At 35.3% G+C, this 18577-nt stretch overlaps 1 protein-coding gene across 2 annotated transcripts in view; it reads right to left on the bottom strand.

The window, feature by feature from the left end:
- ZFAND3 (zinc finger AN1-type containing 3) overlaps positions 1-18577 on the bottom strand; it is a 138584-nt gene that overhangs the window by 87431 nt on the left and 32576 nt on the right. For both annotated transcript variants that reach the window (XM_061991262.1, XM_061991263.1), the window contains one exon: positions 18415-18441. In XM_061991262.1, coding sequence (XP_061847246.1) covers positions 18415-18441 — 27 coding nt within the window. The remainder of the gene's footprint in view (positions 1-18414; positions 18442-18577) is intronic.

Below are 18577 nucleotides of genomic sequence, written 5' to 3'. Positions count from 1 at the left end.
TAATTTATGTATTACACAGAATATGCATAAAACAGAGAATATCCTCTTGTAAAAGTCCATACAGACAGACTTTCAGTAAGAGTTGAACTACAAATGCATTCTGTTATTCTGTCAAGTGTTTCATATATGTTGTTACGCAATAAGTTAGAAAGCAGATGAAAAGGTATTTTACTGCTAGAAGATCCTCATCACTGCAAAGCACAATGGTAGGTAACAAGAAGAAAACGTTCCAGTACCTACCCCTAGAAAGAACAGTATTTTCAATCAAACTTGAAACAAGGAATATTTCCTCTTTCTACTGAAATTGCGGTAATTGTCTCCCCAGACAGAGGGGAGAAGGAGTCTGAGAAACTTCTCTGTATAACTGTGAGGGGAAACAAGTATAAATAAATCCATGTACACAGATGCACTCACTTTTCCTTATCTCTCCTAAGTCAGCCACGGCAGCCTAATAGTATTTGAAAACCAGAAAGATATCTATTTCATCAAATCGTGCCAAATGAAGAGACTTTGGAAAGAAGTTGCTCTCAGGATTAAAAAAAATGTGACGTTATGCCCTAAGAAGAAAAAAAATGTAACAGTTTCAATGGTTAGCCACCTTCACTGTTTTCAGAAGCTATTACAACCTACATGGCTTCACAGGATCTGCATGCCAGGCAGAGCACCCTACCCCAATGACATCTATATTGAGTCCTGCACTTTCTCTTCTCTGACAAATTCATTGCCTTGGTGAATGCAAGAAAATCTGAATACTTACTAAAGGATTTATTGTTCAGAAAGCAAGTAAAGGAGCACTTCTTTTTAAAGCAGTTTAATGAATCCAAAATATATACAGAACCACTTGATCAAGAATTATCATGTTTATATACTTCAGGAGCATGTTAACCACTTTTCCTCACAACTTTCCAGGTTTTACCTCACGAGTAACAATCCATGAGTAACTAAAAATGCACATGTGGCTTAGATTAGTTATTTACATACACTAATTTTGAAAAAAAAAAAAAAAACCCAAAAAAACCCTTCAACCCAACTCAAAATGCAATATTCAGAATTCTACTATGCATGGAAGTTTTCCCCAATAATATGGAATGGAGAATTAAAAACAAACAAAACCTTGGACTTCTACTGCTAGAACCTCACCTCCATGTTCTTCCTACCAGCAGTCTCTGACTCCCAGCACACGGCCAAGCTCTTGGCTGTTACACTCAAGCTCAGTCTCTGATTCATCACTTTTATTTGCACAGTATACAGCTTTATTTTTGACTAGAGTACATAGAAATTAAAAAGCCAATCGCCTAAGTAGTAGCAAGTGCACAAAACTAAATTCCATGAACACTATTTTAATTGTAAAACAAAATTTAACATAGAATATGGTTTTTATTTTTGTTTTTACTGAAGATCACCTAGATTTATTATGGCAACTAAAGCTCTAGGGAGTAAAAAAATTTGACAGGAGTGGTAGTACATACTGGCATACTGTAAATAAACAGTAACTCAGGTTTTTGTTAAAATGTTTATACTATATATAAACAGTTTATATCTATATATATTTTATTATATATAAACACATTATATATTTTTGAATCCCAAGATTCAATATGAATTCTCATATTGTTTATTTTATACACTCTTCTCATCTCTTTGGTGCTACAGATAGAGGTCTGCATGTTCACATCACTGGCTACTGGCAGAAGAGATGCTACAGCTGTGAAGCCCAGCAAGCCAGATAAAAGCTACCCAACAAAAAGAAAAAATAAATATTTAAATTTTCAGAAGTGATTGTAGTGTCTCCACGGATTCTCTTCTGACTAGCTAAAACATCTTTCACAATTGGTCTACCAGTACTTTGTAACTTAACCTTACCCTGAATTTTTAATCATGGAAGAGTGTAGTACCACTCACAATATTGCCGAGTTAAGACTGATTTTCAGTTCCTTTTGAAGAGTTATAAGCATATGTATAGAAAAATATATTTACTCTACTCATAGTCCAGTACCTTTCAAGTGTGAATATATCTGAAAGGCTTGATCAGAAACTAAATCCGTTTTGAAACCTTATTATAAGAGTTAAAAGAAAAGGCCCAATCAATTTAAACACCAGATGGCACGGATGCAGAAAACAGCTTCAAAAATGCAGCTCACATTTACCATTTATACCTACATAGAAGAAGATGACAGGGGGAAGGGAGATGCATTATCACCAATGACTTATCACCTTAACAAAGAATAAAAATTGTTAACGTTTCACTTATTTTCTCTCAGTGAAAAACATTGCTTCTTACAGAATCTTTGTAACAGTAGTTTTACAATTCTTGAACATTGTGGGTTTGATTTTAAGAATTTAAAGAGATTACCACAGAATGGCTGATTCGTAAGGAACACTTACCACTGGATCATACAAGACAGTCAACACATCACACCTGAGTGATTAAAGTTGCTTCTCAGAAAGCTATCAGAGATACAGATGTTTCCTTTAACCTTGTTGTACTGCATTCTGTAAAGGATTACTACACGGATGCATATCTACCACTCACCTTCTGAATCAAGGCGGAACGTTTTAAAAAAGTGGTAGGACGGGGAAACAACAAAAAATTGTCCTGTATAAGGGACCTGTTTCCAGAACGGTTTCCAGCAGACACTTGTAGCTCTAGTGGGTGGCAGCAAGCATCATTCCCATCTGGACACAGAGATCCCAAACTTGGTCCCTCATTTAATGAGTTGCTGTTCTTTCTGTTCAAACAGATCTTCCATTTTCTTCTGTGCATTACCATAGATCAAATTAAATTTGAACTTTCATACAAACCTTAAAAAAATAAAATCTCCACTCTGAGTTAGGACCAGTCTGCCTAAGGCAGGAGCTGTAGCCTGTAAGACCAAGTGATAAAAACCTAAGATGGACTGACAACGCTATAGCAGTACTTGAAAAAAAGGCAGCTCCAAAGGTACACAGCTCAGATTCTTTATGTCTTTTGGGAGTTAAGCTATACTTGATAACGCATGAAGGTCTCCTGTCTCAGAGGAGGAGAAAGATTAGAAAAAAGTGTTATCTTCACTTATTTTAACCTTAGAAAGCTCAAACTCATGTATTGCACTTTTTCCTGTAAGCTAACACACGGACACTTAATGTTTTTATTTTACAAACTCTCTGTAAGCCTCCAAGACCAAATCTAGCTTCAGTCCAAAAATAGCATGGTGATTCCACAAAAATAGAGGAAAAAGAAAGCTATTTTCTTGCAGAGCAATACTGAAATTTTAAGTATATGTTACAATTCCTCTTGGCATCCCATTTGGTAGACATTGAGGAAATGAGCATTTTTCCTTTGTTTTTTTGTAAGATGAAACAATTTCATTAACTTATTTACCTTTTATCCTCAAAGCAATTTCTGTAGCCCACATCACATGCCAAAAATAAATCTGAAATCCTTCATCACCTATGAATGGACTAAGTGATCAAACTGATTTTCCTTCATTAATTTACGGTTTTCAACAAGCCAACGCTTTCTGCTTCATATAGCATTTATTTACATTACAGCAAGAACTGGTCACACCAGGTGAGACACAGAATTCAGACTTTAGGCAGAAAAGACTCCAAAAATTCCTTTTCTGATCTAAATTTCAGCAACAATGTTCAGAAGAAAAAAGAAGCTAAGTCTGACCCTTCCATATCTCCATCTAAATTTCCAGCCAATTCGTTATTAGTTTAACCAGTAGTTTGCACCAATTTAAAATGTTTTAGGCACAAAACTATTGAAATTTACATTGGTTTTATTTTTATAGCTAAGCGAGATGTACATAATTTGAAGACATTAACTAAATGTGTTAAAGATATACGCCTTGTATGATCCTGCTGCCATGATGCAAGAGAGCAAGTAGAAGACAACACATTGGTAAAAATTCTGGAAAAATACAACTGTCCCACAAAACAAAATTAAGATAATTTTATTCTTCTACAGCTATTACACACTGCTAATCACAGTATCAGGAGAAAAAAAAAAAAAACAAACAAAAAAAAAACCAGAAAGAAGTAAAAGCAAATCATCCACTTGCCTAATGACTGTAACAGTTTCTGAAATGACCATTTTAGATGGCTGTCAATTAAAGAATTATTTGCCAATCACTGGCAACACACTGTTCCTTGCACACACCATCCTCCTTGGCAGAAGTCTGCGCTCCACCACTTTCTGTGCTCCACCACTTCTGTCAAATACTAGCTCACCAAAATTTGTGCCTAAACTTTCTCTGAAGGACTGTAATCTCCAAGTAGGGTTGTGAAATTACCTTAAAAGCAAAATAAATAATTTCTTTCCACTGCTTTAAGTTCTTACTGGTTATGCTGAGCACACCCAACCCAATCTCTACAGATCTACCTCTTTATCAGAAAGTTAAAAACAATTGCTTCATCTAGAGTATTGTGAAATTTTGATAAAAGTATTAAATAGAAACTGGATTAGAAAGTCAATTTGTTTTCCATAAGAATAGAAATTCCTTACCAGTAACTTCTAATTAAGGTTGATCCATATCGAATCAGAGCAAAAATCTATAGTTGAAAGCAATTTGTAAATGCCAACTCCAAACCTGCACCCAGTTTTGCAAAAAGGCTCTTTTCAAAGTGAATTAAAAAAACTACCCCATCATACCCCCCAAAACAAAACAACAGTAAAAAAAAAACCAATCCACAAAAAAACCCACCAGGACTGACACTTAAATTTCAAACAGCCTTTTCCATCTTTCTGTACATCACATGAAATTCACATCACCAAACAGTGTCACAAGGCAGTTAGTGGGAAGGCAATATAATGTTCACTGAAACTCCCTGAATAATTACCATCCCTTGCAATATTGGCATGGATGGATAGGTATTTCTTCTTGTCCAGTTTGCCCTCACTGTGATTTCAACTCATCTTTACCTCCTGTATTCTCCTGAATGCTCCAAAAGCACTTTTTGATACATGAAAGCAAATCTAAAGCAGAGATTGCTCTTACATTATAAACTTCCTAGGAGAATTCTACTTCAAGTAAGGTACTGCTTATCAAACAATTAATTTTAATATTCCAGCAATAACATTTTTTCCTTTATGTTCCAATCTGAAGACAAGAACAAACCCAGTAATAGAACGTCAATGTTAATTTAAGAGGAGATGAAAAATGACTTAATAACATTGCAACAGGGTAATGTTCTACAATAGGTCATGCAAGCATAACATTTTCAACAAAATCATTCTTTTGCCACTGAATATTCCTGCTAATAGACCAAGGCACAACTCAAACATTATTAATACCTTGCTGCACGAACTATATAGCTGAAAAAAGACAACTTTTATAGTCTCAGTTTCCCTAATCAGTAGTAAAACTGAGAAAAGAGGCAAGAAACCTCCTACTTGCATTCCCTTGAGCAAAGGGCAGAAAATGCGTTGCAGTTAACCATGAAATTCAGCTCCCAATTATGTCTCTATTTAATAAATGATACTAAATTCACCCATATAAAGGTTTTAGTGAAGACAGTTATACTTAGAGAGCCTGAATGGCACTGGTCAAAAAAGCCACAACAGTAATTTGTTATTAGTCTCACTCATCCACACTCCAAATGGAAGCTGTGGTACAGGCAAAACCCAGGAAACCTTCACTTCATTGACCAAGTTATGCACTAATTAATGTTTTGTAAAGGCACCTACACAATCAGTAGAATACAATGCTTTGCTGTATGCAATATAAGGCACAATATAAAAGGGACTAAGAGTTTTCAAATATAAGGCAGAAAAAAAAAAAGAGTCAAGGTTTGGGCACAGTAAATGCAATGTCACTGTAACTTCCCCTCATCCAACTCTTAGCCTTTCAGAAAACAAGAAACAAAAGAGAGCAGAGGTTGACCCAGACACATGCCAAGCTGTGTGCTAAAGGGCTTCCACAGAAACTCTAACAGCTGCAGCACACTGAATTTCTTTTGGCTAAGCAAAAAACCTAGCACACATCTCAACCCTCGCAGTTAGGTGTTTACAAAACTTCTACAGCTTCTCAGTCTCAGACGAGATGGAGAACACAGAAAAGAACATGGGATTTCTCCACCTGCTCAACAGAAATACATCTGAAATTCAGTAGGAAATTTACAAATATGGGAATTTAAAATTTATTACTTGGTAAAATAAAAACTTTCCTCAAATGTTTCTGTTTTGGGTTTTTTTTCAAGTTTAAGACACATTTGTCTCTATTTAAGGGAACTACACCTGTTAATAAAAATTAATGCTTCAAACTGTCGTATTCTGCATGATATTCCTTCCCAACACTCCTGTTTACAAATTAAAGCAAAGAGGCCAGGAACTTAGTTTGATTCTTACTGTTTCACAATTTCATGTTCATCATTAAAAAAATAAAATTAAAAAAAAATAATCAAACATTCTCTTTGTACTTCCAGAAAAGGCTACTATAACAAGAGGTAGTTTAATATTTCCACACCAAATGCTTAGTCTGTGACTTCTATAGCTTCATGCCTCATTTAGTCCTTTGTAGCATCTAGCAGGTAAAAGCTAGTTGATTAAAAAACATATACACATGGTTCGGGATATCACTGAGGTATTTCAATTTCTGAAGGATTAGTCTGATTAGGAATGTGAAATTTAATATAAAGATTTAAAAAATAAAGTAACTTCATTATGGGAAATATTTAATAAAATTCAGAGTAAACAGTCACTTCAGAGTACTTACATAAAATATACAGTACGTATGTGGACAGACTACACATACTCATAAAAATATAGAATTTGTGTATGTTTTAGAATGTGTATACGTTTACATAAACTGACCAACATTTTTGCTTATTTCCCCATTAAATATGTAGACATACAAATAATACTGTCCAGATTAAGAGATCTTTACTTCTGACTGTCATGGAACAACACCACTGGGAAGATAAATTGGTAAAAAACTTCAGTACTTTTCTACACATTGAAGAATAACATTTAAAAACTTACATGGACAAAAGCATTTAGTCGAGCATTACTCAAGCTCAATCTAAGAAGATGCAAGACAGATGCTTGATAACACAAGCCTTAAAATATCACTCTCACACATATATGGGTAAATACGTTAAAAATCTGTTCAAATTTTGGAATGTCTGGACTGATTTCAAAGTTTTCTTCTGAACTAAACCTTATAAAAAACATAAAATGGATTCTGATTAATTTTAACAGAATGCAGAAAGGGCTACAAACTGCTCTTGTTCCTCACAGAATTAATCTTCAACTTGAATTCATATGTGAAAACACACCAACAAGATTTAAATACCTTGGTAATGATAATTATAGAACAAACTGACATTAATAGATTAATAGCATACAATGACACTTCATTTTCTGAAGTCTCCTAAAAGGAGATACACTCTCAAGTCCTGCTGACAACATCTTCAGACATCAAAAGTGAATGAGTTATAAGTTTTTCTTCCATGTAGGAGGCACAATTTAATTTCTCAGGCTCAGGTGGGTGTATTGCAAGAGTCACAACTAACTATTCATTCTCTCTCTACAGGGAGTTACTGCAGCTTACTGTGTGGAAAACTGTTTCAAGTTAAAATCAAAACAATTACTTATGCTTTCCTGTAAATGGACATTCTGTACTTTGCTACAGTGCCTACAGAAAAGGTCCCAATAAATACCTGAAAATTCCTTTCACCATTTAGTAAGGCATGGTCAGCAGAACACAGAACTGCTCACAATGTCAGATGTTTATACAGCAGTAACTCTCAGTAAATATCTTATAAATCAAGAGCAAAATAGCTTTCATTCTGTCAAAAAGAGCTCAAGAGGGAACAAATACATGAAACCCGACCTTTACATCAAAACAGCTCTTTTGGTTACCACCAAGAAAAACCGATCCTGTTAAAAAAGCTTACAGCACACTGCATTTCTAAACCTGTTTCATGAATATTCCTGTATGTCTGCCTCCAAATGAGGCATAGCAAGACTGCTTCAAAGACAGAGGGGAGGGAGGGGAAAAAAAATCCCAAACAAACACCAACCAAACAAACCTCTCCAAAAAAAAACCCCAAAACTTTCAAATCGACATCTACTGCTATTCACAGCTACGAGATATATTGGAGAACACTGTCAATCACTTTGATACTGGCTTTAGAGATATTCTTTTTTTCGGTTCAGTTGTTCACAGATTGAAGAGCCTGACTGAAAAAAAAAAAGTTACTTATATTGGAACCTGTTCAGTTACCTCCAACTAGCACCAGTCATGCAACAGCTACAATTTTTTATGTGCTGATTATCAAAAGAAGTGACTGCTGTGTTTATCTGAAATTAAATCCCTACAGTTAAAAAAATTTCAGTTATACAATAATTTTTAACTCTTTTAAAGTAATAATTACAGACCCTAACAGAACTGCTGCAGAATGAAGATGAATACTTGAAATATTTCTAAATGTTAACTTATGTTTGTCCATTCAGTAGATGTCAATATCTATAATATGCTTTGGCATTTCTAGAACTATTTATATCTATCAAAGTTCTTTCTAGGTACTGTGACAGATATAAAAAGGAAAAAAAAAAAGAGCCAACATTTTCTGAATCTGGCTTTTAAATTGCTGCTTAAAGCTCTTCAGCAGACGGCAGTTTCACTGAGGACTTGAAGTGATTCACAGACTTTGCTGAGGCATAGAAAATGTCACAGTGAAAGAGTGTATGCACCTACATTGGGATCGGTTTTCTATTTCCTCCCATATTGCAGGGCAGAGCTTGTCAACAGAGGTGAAAAAAACCTTGTCTATTAAGAGCAGTGACACTATAATAAACATCACTAAAACACAACAGTCAATAGCACAATATATTTCATTTTCAGCCTAGAACTGAGCCAGACTCTGGTATTTACTTCCACAAACAGCATCTAAAGTACTAATGGGGGAAGGCTGTCCCTACTCTGAACCAAGAAAAAAAACACCAAAACAAAAATGGACCCCTTAAAAAAAGACAGAAAGTAAAACACCACCACCTTTGGTCAAGAGAGTAAAGCCTGTAACTTTATGTGTCTTTTATTGCTTATTACCACAAATAAGTTTCCCCTCAGATAAAGAGAATTTAACCAAAAGCAAGTGACTATCAAGTCCACTTAGAGCAATTTGAAAGTATTTGAGATGCACAAGTTTACATCTGGTCATTTCTACCGTTTTCAACCCCTAAGACATCTATTGGCATTGGAAGGATAGGGGATGACATTACAGAATGGCAAAACTGAGCTTGAAAAGTCAAGCAGTCTGAAATTGGGAGAGTCTGAACTGATCCTTGTTGTACACTTGTGATCTGATCTCTCTAACTTTAAATGATTTTTATAATGCATGCTAAATTACTTTCATAATGCATGCAAATAATCACAGAACTTCTCTTTTGGAGGAACTTTACCTTCCTTATTGGACAGAAGGAAAGAGGTTCAAACCATGCAATCAGAATTTTTTAGAAAGCAAAGCTCTTTTCTGCTAGACTCTTGACTTCTTTTTAACCCCCAGGAAAATTCTAAAGAGACAGGACAGAGAACCAAATTCTACCCACTGTTTCTGCCATAGAATTTCTAAGTGACTTTTTTAAGTTCCTCCCACTCATGGTTTTTTTCAGAATGTTCAAATAGGTATTCTTGGGTCTCCACTAGCATTCAATAGTTTTGCCGTTCCATAATGGTAGGGTGATCTGTATTTTCAATGTTAAAAGCATAATATGCATAGCAGGGGAAGCTTAAGAAAGGACTGCTGTCCTATGACTTCTCAAACAGTATGTGTGGATGTTTGACATTTGTGCTTTAGATTCTTATCTATATACAGTGAACAAGAACATCACCACTTCCACTCACAGAAATGTCAAGATAGTAAATTACTTATTTTCTGGAAGCCCTAGGGGGCTAATTAGTTTTCTAAAGTAATTCTATTTAAAAAAAACCAAACTAATCCTTCTCCATTCAGATCAACGTACAAATGCTATAGTAAGTTGATACTGAGCATAGCAGTGTCTGACATTGCTTCCCAATCAGTAAAATGAATTGAGAGCACAATTGTGTGGATACATCCCCACGGTGTTGCAATTAAAAATATGTACCTTATTTCTTACTTAATAGTGAGAGAGGTTATTCATTAGACACACTAGAGCCCATGGTGCATGAAAAACCCCAGTGTCTTCACAGTAGGACAGGGTATCTGTTTAAAGGAGACATTGTCATCTTACTTAGATGATATTTAATGACCTGTGGTTTAACACAGAGATTAGACCAGTAATCTTATACTTTCTTGTATTCTTTGATCCTTTTAGCGTAATTAGAAAACAGTTACAATGCATACAGACGGATTAGATTAGTTATTATGGTACCATAACCTATCTTGTAATTCCCCTAAATCTTCACTGACAGATTCAGTCAATGGTCTATGCTTTCTGTAAAGGAAAGGAACATCGTACATATTCCATGACTAGAGATGCAGTTATACTGGGTATCTTTCAAGAAAGGTCTCATCTACACTCCTGCAAGCTTAGAAATATTCAGCATAAGATCAACTCCAAATTATAGAGACGCAACTAGGCTCAAATAAGGTTAAAGTCAGATTCCTGCTGGAAACTACTTAAACCTACTACTATTCTCCCTGAGTAATAATTAAGTGATATTTTGATGTGATCACAAGAAAAAAAAAAATACCTAAAGTGAGATATTTTTTTCCCCCCAAATTTTGCAAATTACCCCAACAATTCTAAAGGGTAACTTTTAAAAATTTGCTCTTATTCAAGATAAAATATTAACTTTCATATCTCTGAGGATAATCATTATATTTTTCACTTTCTATCCAATTAATACCACACCTAAAGTCGCTCACAATGCTTTTTTTTAAAAAGGGGGGGCGGGGGGAGGAAGCAAAGTTATAGTTGGATTGACTAAATCTGCATGAGCAGTTTGCCCTCTGGTGACTAACTTTGTGAGAACACAGGAGATTTGTAACACATATGTGAAGAGTGGTATGATATAGAATGATTGGAATGTTTGCAGGCTTCAGAAGGAATAGCATTAAAGGTTTTAAAAGAAATTGTATGAGTTAATTGCAATCAAATTAAGGAAAACAAATTGAACTAAACATAGTTTCAAGATGATGAAGAATGGAACTGCAGCAGAGTAGCCACATATGGGAAAGAAGAAAACTGAAATTTTGCCCAAGACTTATGAGTGCTAAGAAAAAAATGAACCAAATGGTCCCTCACAGCATCCATTCCTCAAGAGTATACAAGGTAAGTCCAAAATTAGCTTTTTGTCATAGTAAGGGCTCAAAAGCCAAACCTCCTTGCTTTATGTCAAGCACAGGTGATGTTGGACAGACTACCTGGACAGACATCTTGGGGCTTGTGAGTATGTGAGTGTGAAAGCATAAACAGACAAAATCAACTTAATTTCAGATTTTATGAAATACAATTGCTTTTCTCCTGAAAAAGATCTGACACTAATTTGATAAACTAATTTCTTGCATTAACACTATGATAAGAGTTTGGGGCCAGGGATGCAATATGAATCTGCATTATATACAACCAAAGGATCATGCTTTTATCCCAAAGTTTGATCTTGACTGACTTTGAAGATAAACAATTTGAATTTTAATCTAACATGTGCTAATGGCATAGTTACTTCAAGCTAATTTTGAAGAGGAAAATATAGGTATTGTTCCTAAAAATTACTGTTTCTTTCCCAAGATAAGGCTCTAGATTTATCTCAGCTCCTTAGATAACCACTGTTACTCTACTGTGTATCATATATATTTTATCTTCCCAATCATTCCAGTAAACAGGGAAATATTATCACCTCTCAGTAACTGATGAGGAATAGAAGTGGAAGACTAAAAAAGCAACTTGATTAGTATCACAAAGAAATGCTCTTGACTGTGAAAAGGAAATTGTGTCTCAAGTTGCTAGCAAGCTGTCTAGGTGTTAAGATCACATTCTTTTCATATAAAACAGATAGACAATTGAAAAGTGACCAGTTACATTTTGTGCTGTTACCCAGATCACGTTTGTCCTGTACACCTGCTTACCTAACAGCTTAAATCACCTTAGCTAATAGTTGTACTTCCCTTGCTCCTAGCTGCTGAGCTAACAGGATTTCACAAGTGAAGTTTTTCTTGGTCTTGCTTTGCTCATATATGCAAGGACTGTTGAAATGTTGTCTGAGTCAATCGCTGTGACTGTTCACCTGAAATCTTTCTCTGCGTCCTTAGCTGAAGGTTGTTGGTGAACACTAGCCTTCCCTTAGAAGATGCACAAGCACACAGAACATGCAAGTTTGAAGAGCAAGGAAGGGAAACACTGGGGCTGGAATGCAAAGAAGAAATGCAAATTACACTTCTGAAATTGTTGTTCTGTCTTGCTCGCATTCACCAGGAAGTTTAGTTAGCATAGAGACCTATAGAATGCTGGATAATTTTGGCAACAGTCACAAATATTGATGGTCACAGAACCTTTCTCATTTACCTCAAAATGGCAGAATAACAATAAGTCCTTCCTCACAATCTCTTAGCACATAATCTTAGTACTCTCATTAAATAAGCGTTGCTTCTAGATTCATTGCCTTGTTAAATATATTTTGAAACTGGTTCTTTTACCACCTGGCACTCTTCCTGTCCTACCTCAGCATCTTGGGTAGCACTACGAGGGAAAGAGAAAGGTTAGCTGTTAGTTCTGTACAATTTTCATGTTGCCTTAGCAATTAGAATCCTGGAAAACATGCAGGCAACTCAACAGTTATCCTGCATTCCTAAATAGTCCCCATGTACTACTGCGTAACAGATCTCTAATGACAAACTGAGTTCTGTTTGCAAGATGAAACATGAATCTGCATCATACTTCTCAAAAGAATTAGTTAAATGTTTCTAAAATGTGCTCATTGATACTGACCTCTCTTTTCAGACAGAAAGAGTTAAATATTCTTTTATTCCCCAAAGGCAGCTGGTCCCACGCAGAGGTGCCATGTTTTATTTAAAACATGCTCTCTCTCAGTAACCACTTGTTCTAATTGGCAAGGCAAGGCTGGGTCCCCAAAGCACATAGCTCGTTACATTCAGTTTGGATTACAAAAACACGATGAAACAAACTGCATCGAAATGTACAAATTAACAGCTCAGGAGTGCACGACACGGACATGGAATTAGATTGTAATATGGAACAAACTCCACAGGGAGGCTAAGGAACAAATCACTGGTGTCTCTATAAACTATAGAAGGTTTCCAAACCAGCAAATACACAAAACATAGTACAGACTTTTCTATAAATCAAGCAAATTGCTAAATGGAGGGGAAAAAAAAAAAAGGAGAAAAATATTCCCTCTCCTATCTTATTCATACATTTACAGGAGAAGGGAGTTACAAGAAAGTTTAATAAATTAAACCTGTGGTTTGCACATTCTAAATAGGCAACACTGCTTTCATGCTGGCAATGTGCAAATATTATGGCAATTAAGGCATATTTCTGAACATTTTTTTTTACATCATCAGAGAACCTATACACAAGAGACTAAATTACAGCTGGCGTTTCAACGAGTCATTTGGAAAGGTTACAAGTTAGAAGGTGAACAAGATATTACCAAAACAGAAAGAAACTGGCTTTACCATAAAGAAAATATACTAGCAAACAGAGCTATGAAAAAATAAAAATAATGTAAGTCCAACACAAAAAGTGAACTGTTTTCTTTGCCTGCAGATCAATCCGTAAATGGGACCGGGAATCTCGTGAGATAAGAAAACACATGGAAAACATGAGTGATATCTTGTTGAGACAGAGGGGAAAAAAATAAAGACTATTTGGTAGTCTTTTCAGCTAGTCAGTACTGAGAAAAGCTCTTATGTCGGAGTATGATTAATATTTTTAACAAATTATTGCCACACTACAGACTATGAATTTAGCAAGATGCAATCCAGTGTAACTGCCACTGATGTCCTACAGGGTAGATGTTTATAGGATTGATTGACTGTAAAACGTTAAGGTTCTTAATTAAAAGGCATTCAATTTTCCTAGATTGTGTTGGTGAAAAGACACTTTCAAACATGACTGGAAAAGGCCCTACTAACTTGAAGTTAGTAATAGCCAGAAAGAAGACAAAAAGAAGAAAGCTGTCCTACTTCAATGTGCGTTTGACTGCCAGCCATGCAAGAAATTCTCCTTCTCGCACCAACAACTGTACAGAAATAGAAATACTTCATGTGTTTGTCCTCCATTAATGCTTGCCCCTTCCCACTATTTTAAATAGGGGGAGATGAAGGAGGAGGAAAAAGGAGAAAATAATTGAGCAAATAAAATCAGCAGCCGAGTCATTGGCCCTCTTGACAACCTCATTTTACTGCTGTGCACACAATGCCTTCACACAGCCAGGTCCCAGGCAAATGCAGCTTCTGTCTTCCTTGCAGCACCTTTAATGCCTTTCTAGATAACATATAGCAGAATCATACTGGTACTGCCACCAAGCAACACAGGAGCCCTATCCTCCACAATTTCTGTGCCACAGCAATATAGACAGACTTAAAAAAGAAAAAAGTGGACCTCATAAGTAACATTATACTAACTTCCCTGAAAATGTGGTTTCTATTTAACTCTTAGAACTCCAGCAAGCCTAGCAAGCTTCAAGTATCCTTCTCTCTCATATTTCCAGTTCTTTTGTAAGTATTGAGTACTAGGAACATGTAGAGTAATTATGCTGCATAATTTGATTAATGGTATTATTTTTGACAGAAGTAAAACAATTGACCCTAAGCCTAGATAACTCAACTATACTTAATTAAACTCGGTTTCTACTAATTCATATTTCCTCTTCGAAATTTTAAGTTGGATGAGGAAAAGGGTAAACTAAAAAACACAGGACTCCTTTTCCAATTGTTCCACAAAACATTGCACTGTTCTAACAAATCAAACAGAGCTGTTACTCAGATCTTTACATCTTTTAAACCTGTAGAATAATGCATACTAACAGAGGAAAAAGAATCTTTGAGGTGATCAGTGCAAATCAAGCTTACAAATAAGAGAAGCCCAACTAAATTCATTTATGGGTTTTTTTCTTAAAGACATTTCACAGTGATTGTTTTTCCTCAAGCTTAGCATATATCTCACCTTTTCAAGTTTACTAATTATGCTAAGGTACCTTTTCCCTACCAACTTCCCCTTTTAAAAAGTCTTTGAGTAACAGAAATTAAATATATGTCAAACAATATCTATGTTTAGATCTGGAATGTTATTGTTCTTTACTAGTAGGTGCTCTAGAATTTAACATTTTTGTCATCACTGTAATAAGCTATGTAATTTTCCAAAGACTTACTTCGCTGCAAGCCTGACGGTGTAATATAGGTTGAAGATGCAGCTTGACTAGTTTCAAGTGCTAGCTAGTGAGCATTGTTTTTTTGTAGGGAGCAGTCCACGTACTTCAAAATATAAAGACGCACGCGAATACAGAAACAAATCCTAGTCTAATGAAGCAACAAATTGAGGTAGCAGTTTCCATTAGGAACCAACAAAGGGAATACCATACTGAAAAAGAAACATTTGATGTACAGATAAAGAAAAATAATAGTGCTGTTTTCAAACTTCTGAAAATGCTTGTTTTTCTAGCAAAGTACTAAAACACGTGGATTCACATCAGAAATTATAAGGATATGGAAAATGCAAACTTCACAGATTTTTAGTCATTTATTTAGGAATGAAAACTTTATGAGGAACAGCTGAATACAGTGTAATTTTTCATTTATCATACAATAGGATACAGAAAAATTTGAACTAGCAGCATGCAATATGCACCTGTTGAAAAGGTTTCCAGTAAGCAAGCTGAAAGCTTGACTGAAGATCAAGTTAGCAGTTGATTAAACAGGAAAATCTATTTAGGCTGGAATGCTGATTTTTGCCAGCTTGTGCTTATATAGTAGGTGTTATTACTGCCAGACAAGGCAGCATTTTAAATAGCTCCTAGGATTTACAAAGACTGAGAGAAGAGGAAATTATGTTATTCAAGTGAATCTGAGTCACATAAAACCCCCAATTTTGTTAAGCTCTGAAAACTGTGTGAATTAGGCATGACAAAATAAAGGTCTGCGCAACAAAGCAGAAGGGTTAAGATGCAGAAAAACATGAAAAAACTCTACAGATGTCTGAGTGAGTTGAAGAAATAGAAAGAACCGTGAATAATCTGATACTTCTAGAATTAGATGACATACAAAAGACAGTAAGTAGTGTCTATTTTTCTTTTCACTCCTTATCAGATCTTTCAAATTCAGGAGAATAAAAGATACTATTGAAGTTACAAAATTGAATAATCTGGCATACAGCTCAGTTTATGTATTGAAAATATATATGGGGTTCCAGCAACGTTGATTTCCTACTTGATGTAGATTAAAAATCTGTAATTTTTACTCATCAAGACAGTAGCATGTAAAATAACGTGTTTTATGTCACACTAAAGAGAAATTTGAACTAAGGGTTGAAGCCCCTAAAACTAAGAGAATTCTTGGATTACATGATGAAATATTTTCTCAAATTCTGTGATGCTGATCTAGCACTTCACAGAACATGAACAAGACCATTGTATATAGCTGCATTGAGAAGAGAGATGGACACTCTCTAGAAGTTTCAATTACACTTTCAGACAGAAGGGCTATGAAACTGATTCACAAATCCATGAACGCTCTAATCACAATTTTATCTTTTTCTGCTTTTTTAAGTGATGCACTTACCTTTAGCTTCACATACTGTTCAGCAAGCCAAAATCCACTACTTGCACCCCTCTTTCAATGCTGATAGCATCATAACACAAACTGTCTAGACTCACAAAGGGAGACTATATTTTTTGGGGTGATTTAATGAAAGTCTAGTTTTGACATTTTCTATATTTTAATATTAGTTCTTACTTTGTGATTATCTGTGACTGCTCCCAGAGGTCTAAAACTGAGTTCTTGAGGTATCAGATGTTGCTTCTAAGACTGAAGAATTCCTGCCTAAGAGGGCCTATTTGTAGAAGTGACTTTTCAAAAGTACTCAAACAATGACCCTACCCGAAGTTGATATAAAAACTTCCATGAAACTATTGGGAGCAAAGACAGGTTAATGAAGACAACTTTTGAAAAATTTCACTCATCACTGCCCTTTATTTAAATCGTTAAGATTTCAGAGTTTACCATATTGATAGAAGAGAGGTTGCCATATTAGCAAAATATATGGTATCACTAAGGGAGACAGTCTGACTGTAATTTGCATTTTTTCACTTACCAGTCTATATTCTGATTAGAAAAAAAAACCCCACACTTTATTGCATTTGTATTCTGGATGTGTAAGAAGTCTGAAGCAACTATGCCTTAACCATGTACAGAGCAAATTTATTTGAAGCAATTTACTACGGTGGATTATACTTGTACTGTATCAGGAGACTTTGAGACACTGATAGCATGTGGCCAGCACTGAATTGGAGACCAAATGTTGCTAAGTACTTTGCAGAAGTACAATTAACTTTAAATTATTACAGAGAGGCTCTTGAACATTTCAGTGTACTGCTTCTACAGTATTTAAATAAAGGTATTCCTTCTTGGAGCAGGCAGATGCAGTGAATACGACAGCTAACTCTCCAATATTTACCAACCTTTACATGCAAGCCAAGAACCACTCTGTGGCAAACAAACAACAGATTTTTCAGTTCTACACAAGCACTTAGTGAACTTTCTAGATCTAGGTAAAAACTGGGTTCTTCTAGGAAAAATATAGCACATGTATCTGCAGCATGCAGCTCTTGCCATAGAAAGAACAGCAGCTTAATCTCTGTAATAACCTACAAAAACTATTCCCATGTTTAATATAAAAAATGTAGCCAAAACAAGTAATTCCAGTCTCCCTGCTACATAATCTGGTTGCTTTTACTGTTTGTTTCATCTTTCAACAAATCAGAGTTAGAATTCAGTGATATTATCTCGATAATAAATTTACAAGTCCCAAGCATTTGGTCAAGTAAGATGGCAAACTGACAGCCCTTGACCCTTTGTTCTGTTTCTGTGCTAATTAATATCACAGGCATCAAACTATGACCATTTTTCCAAGGGGATGGAGAAGAGAGGAAGCACAGAAGCAAAGAGCTCATGATCACGTATTTACAAATTTGTATGTAGTTCAGAAAGTCTGAAAAACTACTAAAAGGTAGGAGGGTTCCATGTAATAACTTCCACTGCAATGTAAACCCAACATTTTCATCTCTTGCTGACTTGTTGCCTTCTCCTCTCATCTATACAAAAAGGTAATGTTTACACAAATGTATGGGGCTTTGCAGCAGCGTGTGTCTGAAATTATTTGTTTTTTTTTAAATAGGAAGAGTGGATTCTATCCCTTCCCTCTGGAAAAAAAAAAAAACAAAGCGAAACAAAATCAAACCCACCCAGTCATTTAAAAAAGTTACTAACCTTTCTCGTTGTGTGGATTTCTTTTTTCTAAAATAAAAGAGAAAGGAAACGACAGTCAAGAGAAATAATAATTCTCAATTCTCCCTTGCATACAAATCTACTTCAATACATCTGAATTAATAACATGCCACATTACAAGAGATAAAAGAGGAACTTTTTCACA

The sequence above is a fragment of the Colius striatus genome, chromosome 2 (assembly GCF_028858725.1).
Source record: "Colius striatus isolate bColStr4 chromosome 2, bColStr4.1.hap1, whole genome shotgun sequence".
NCBI classification, from domain to species: domain Eukaryota; kingdom Metazoa; phylum Chordata; class Aves; order Coliiformes; family Coliidae; genus Colius; species Colius striatus.
This window is presented reverse-complemented; position numbering and strand designations above follow the sequence as displayed.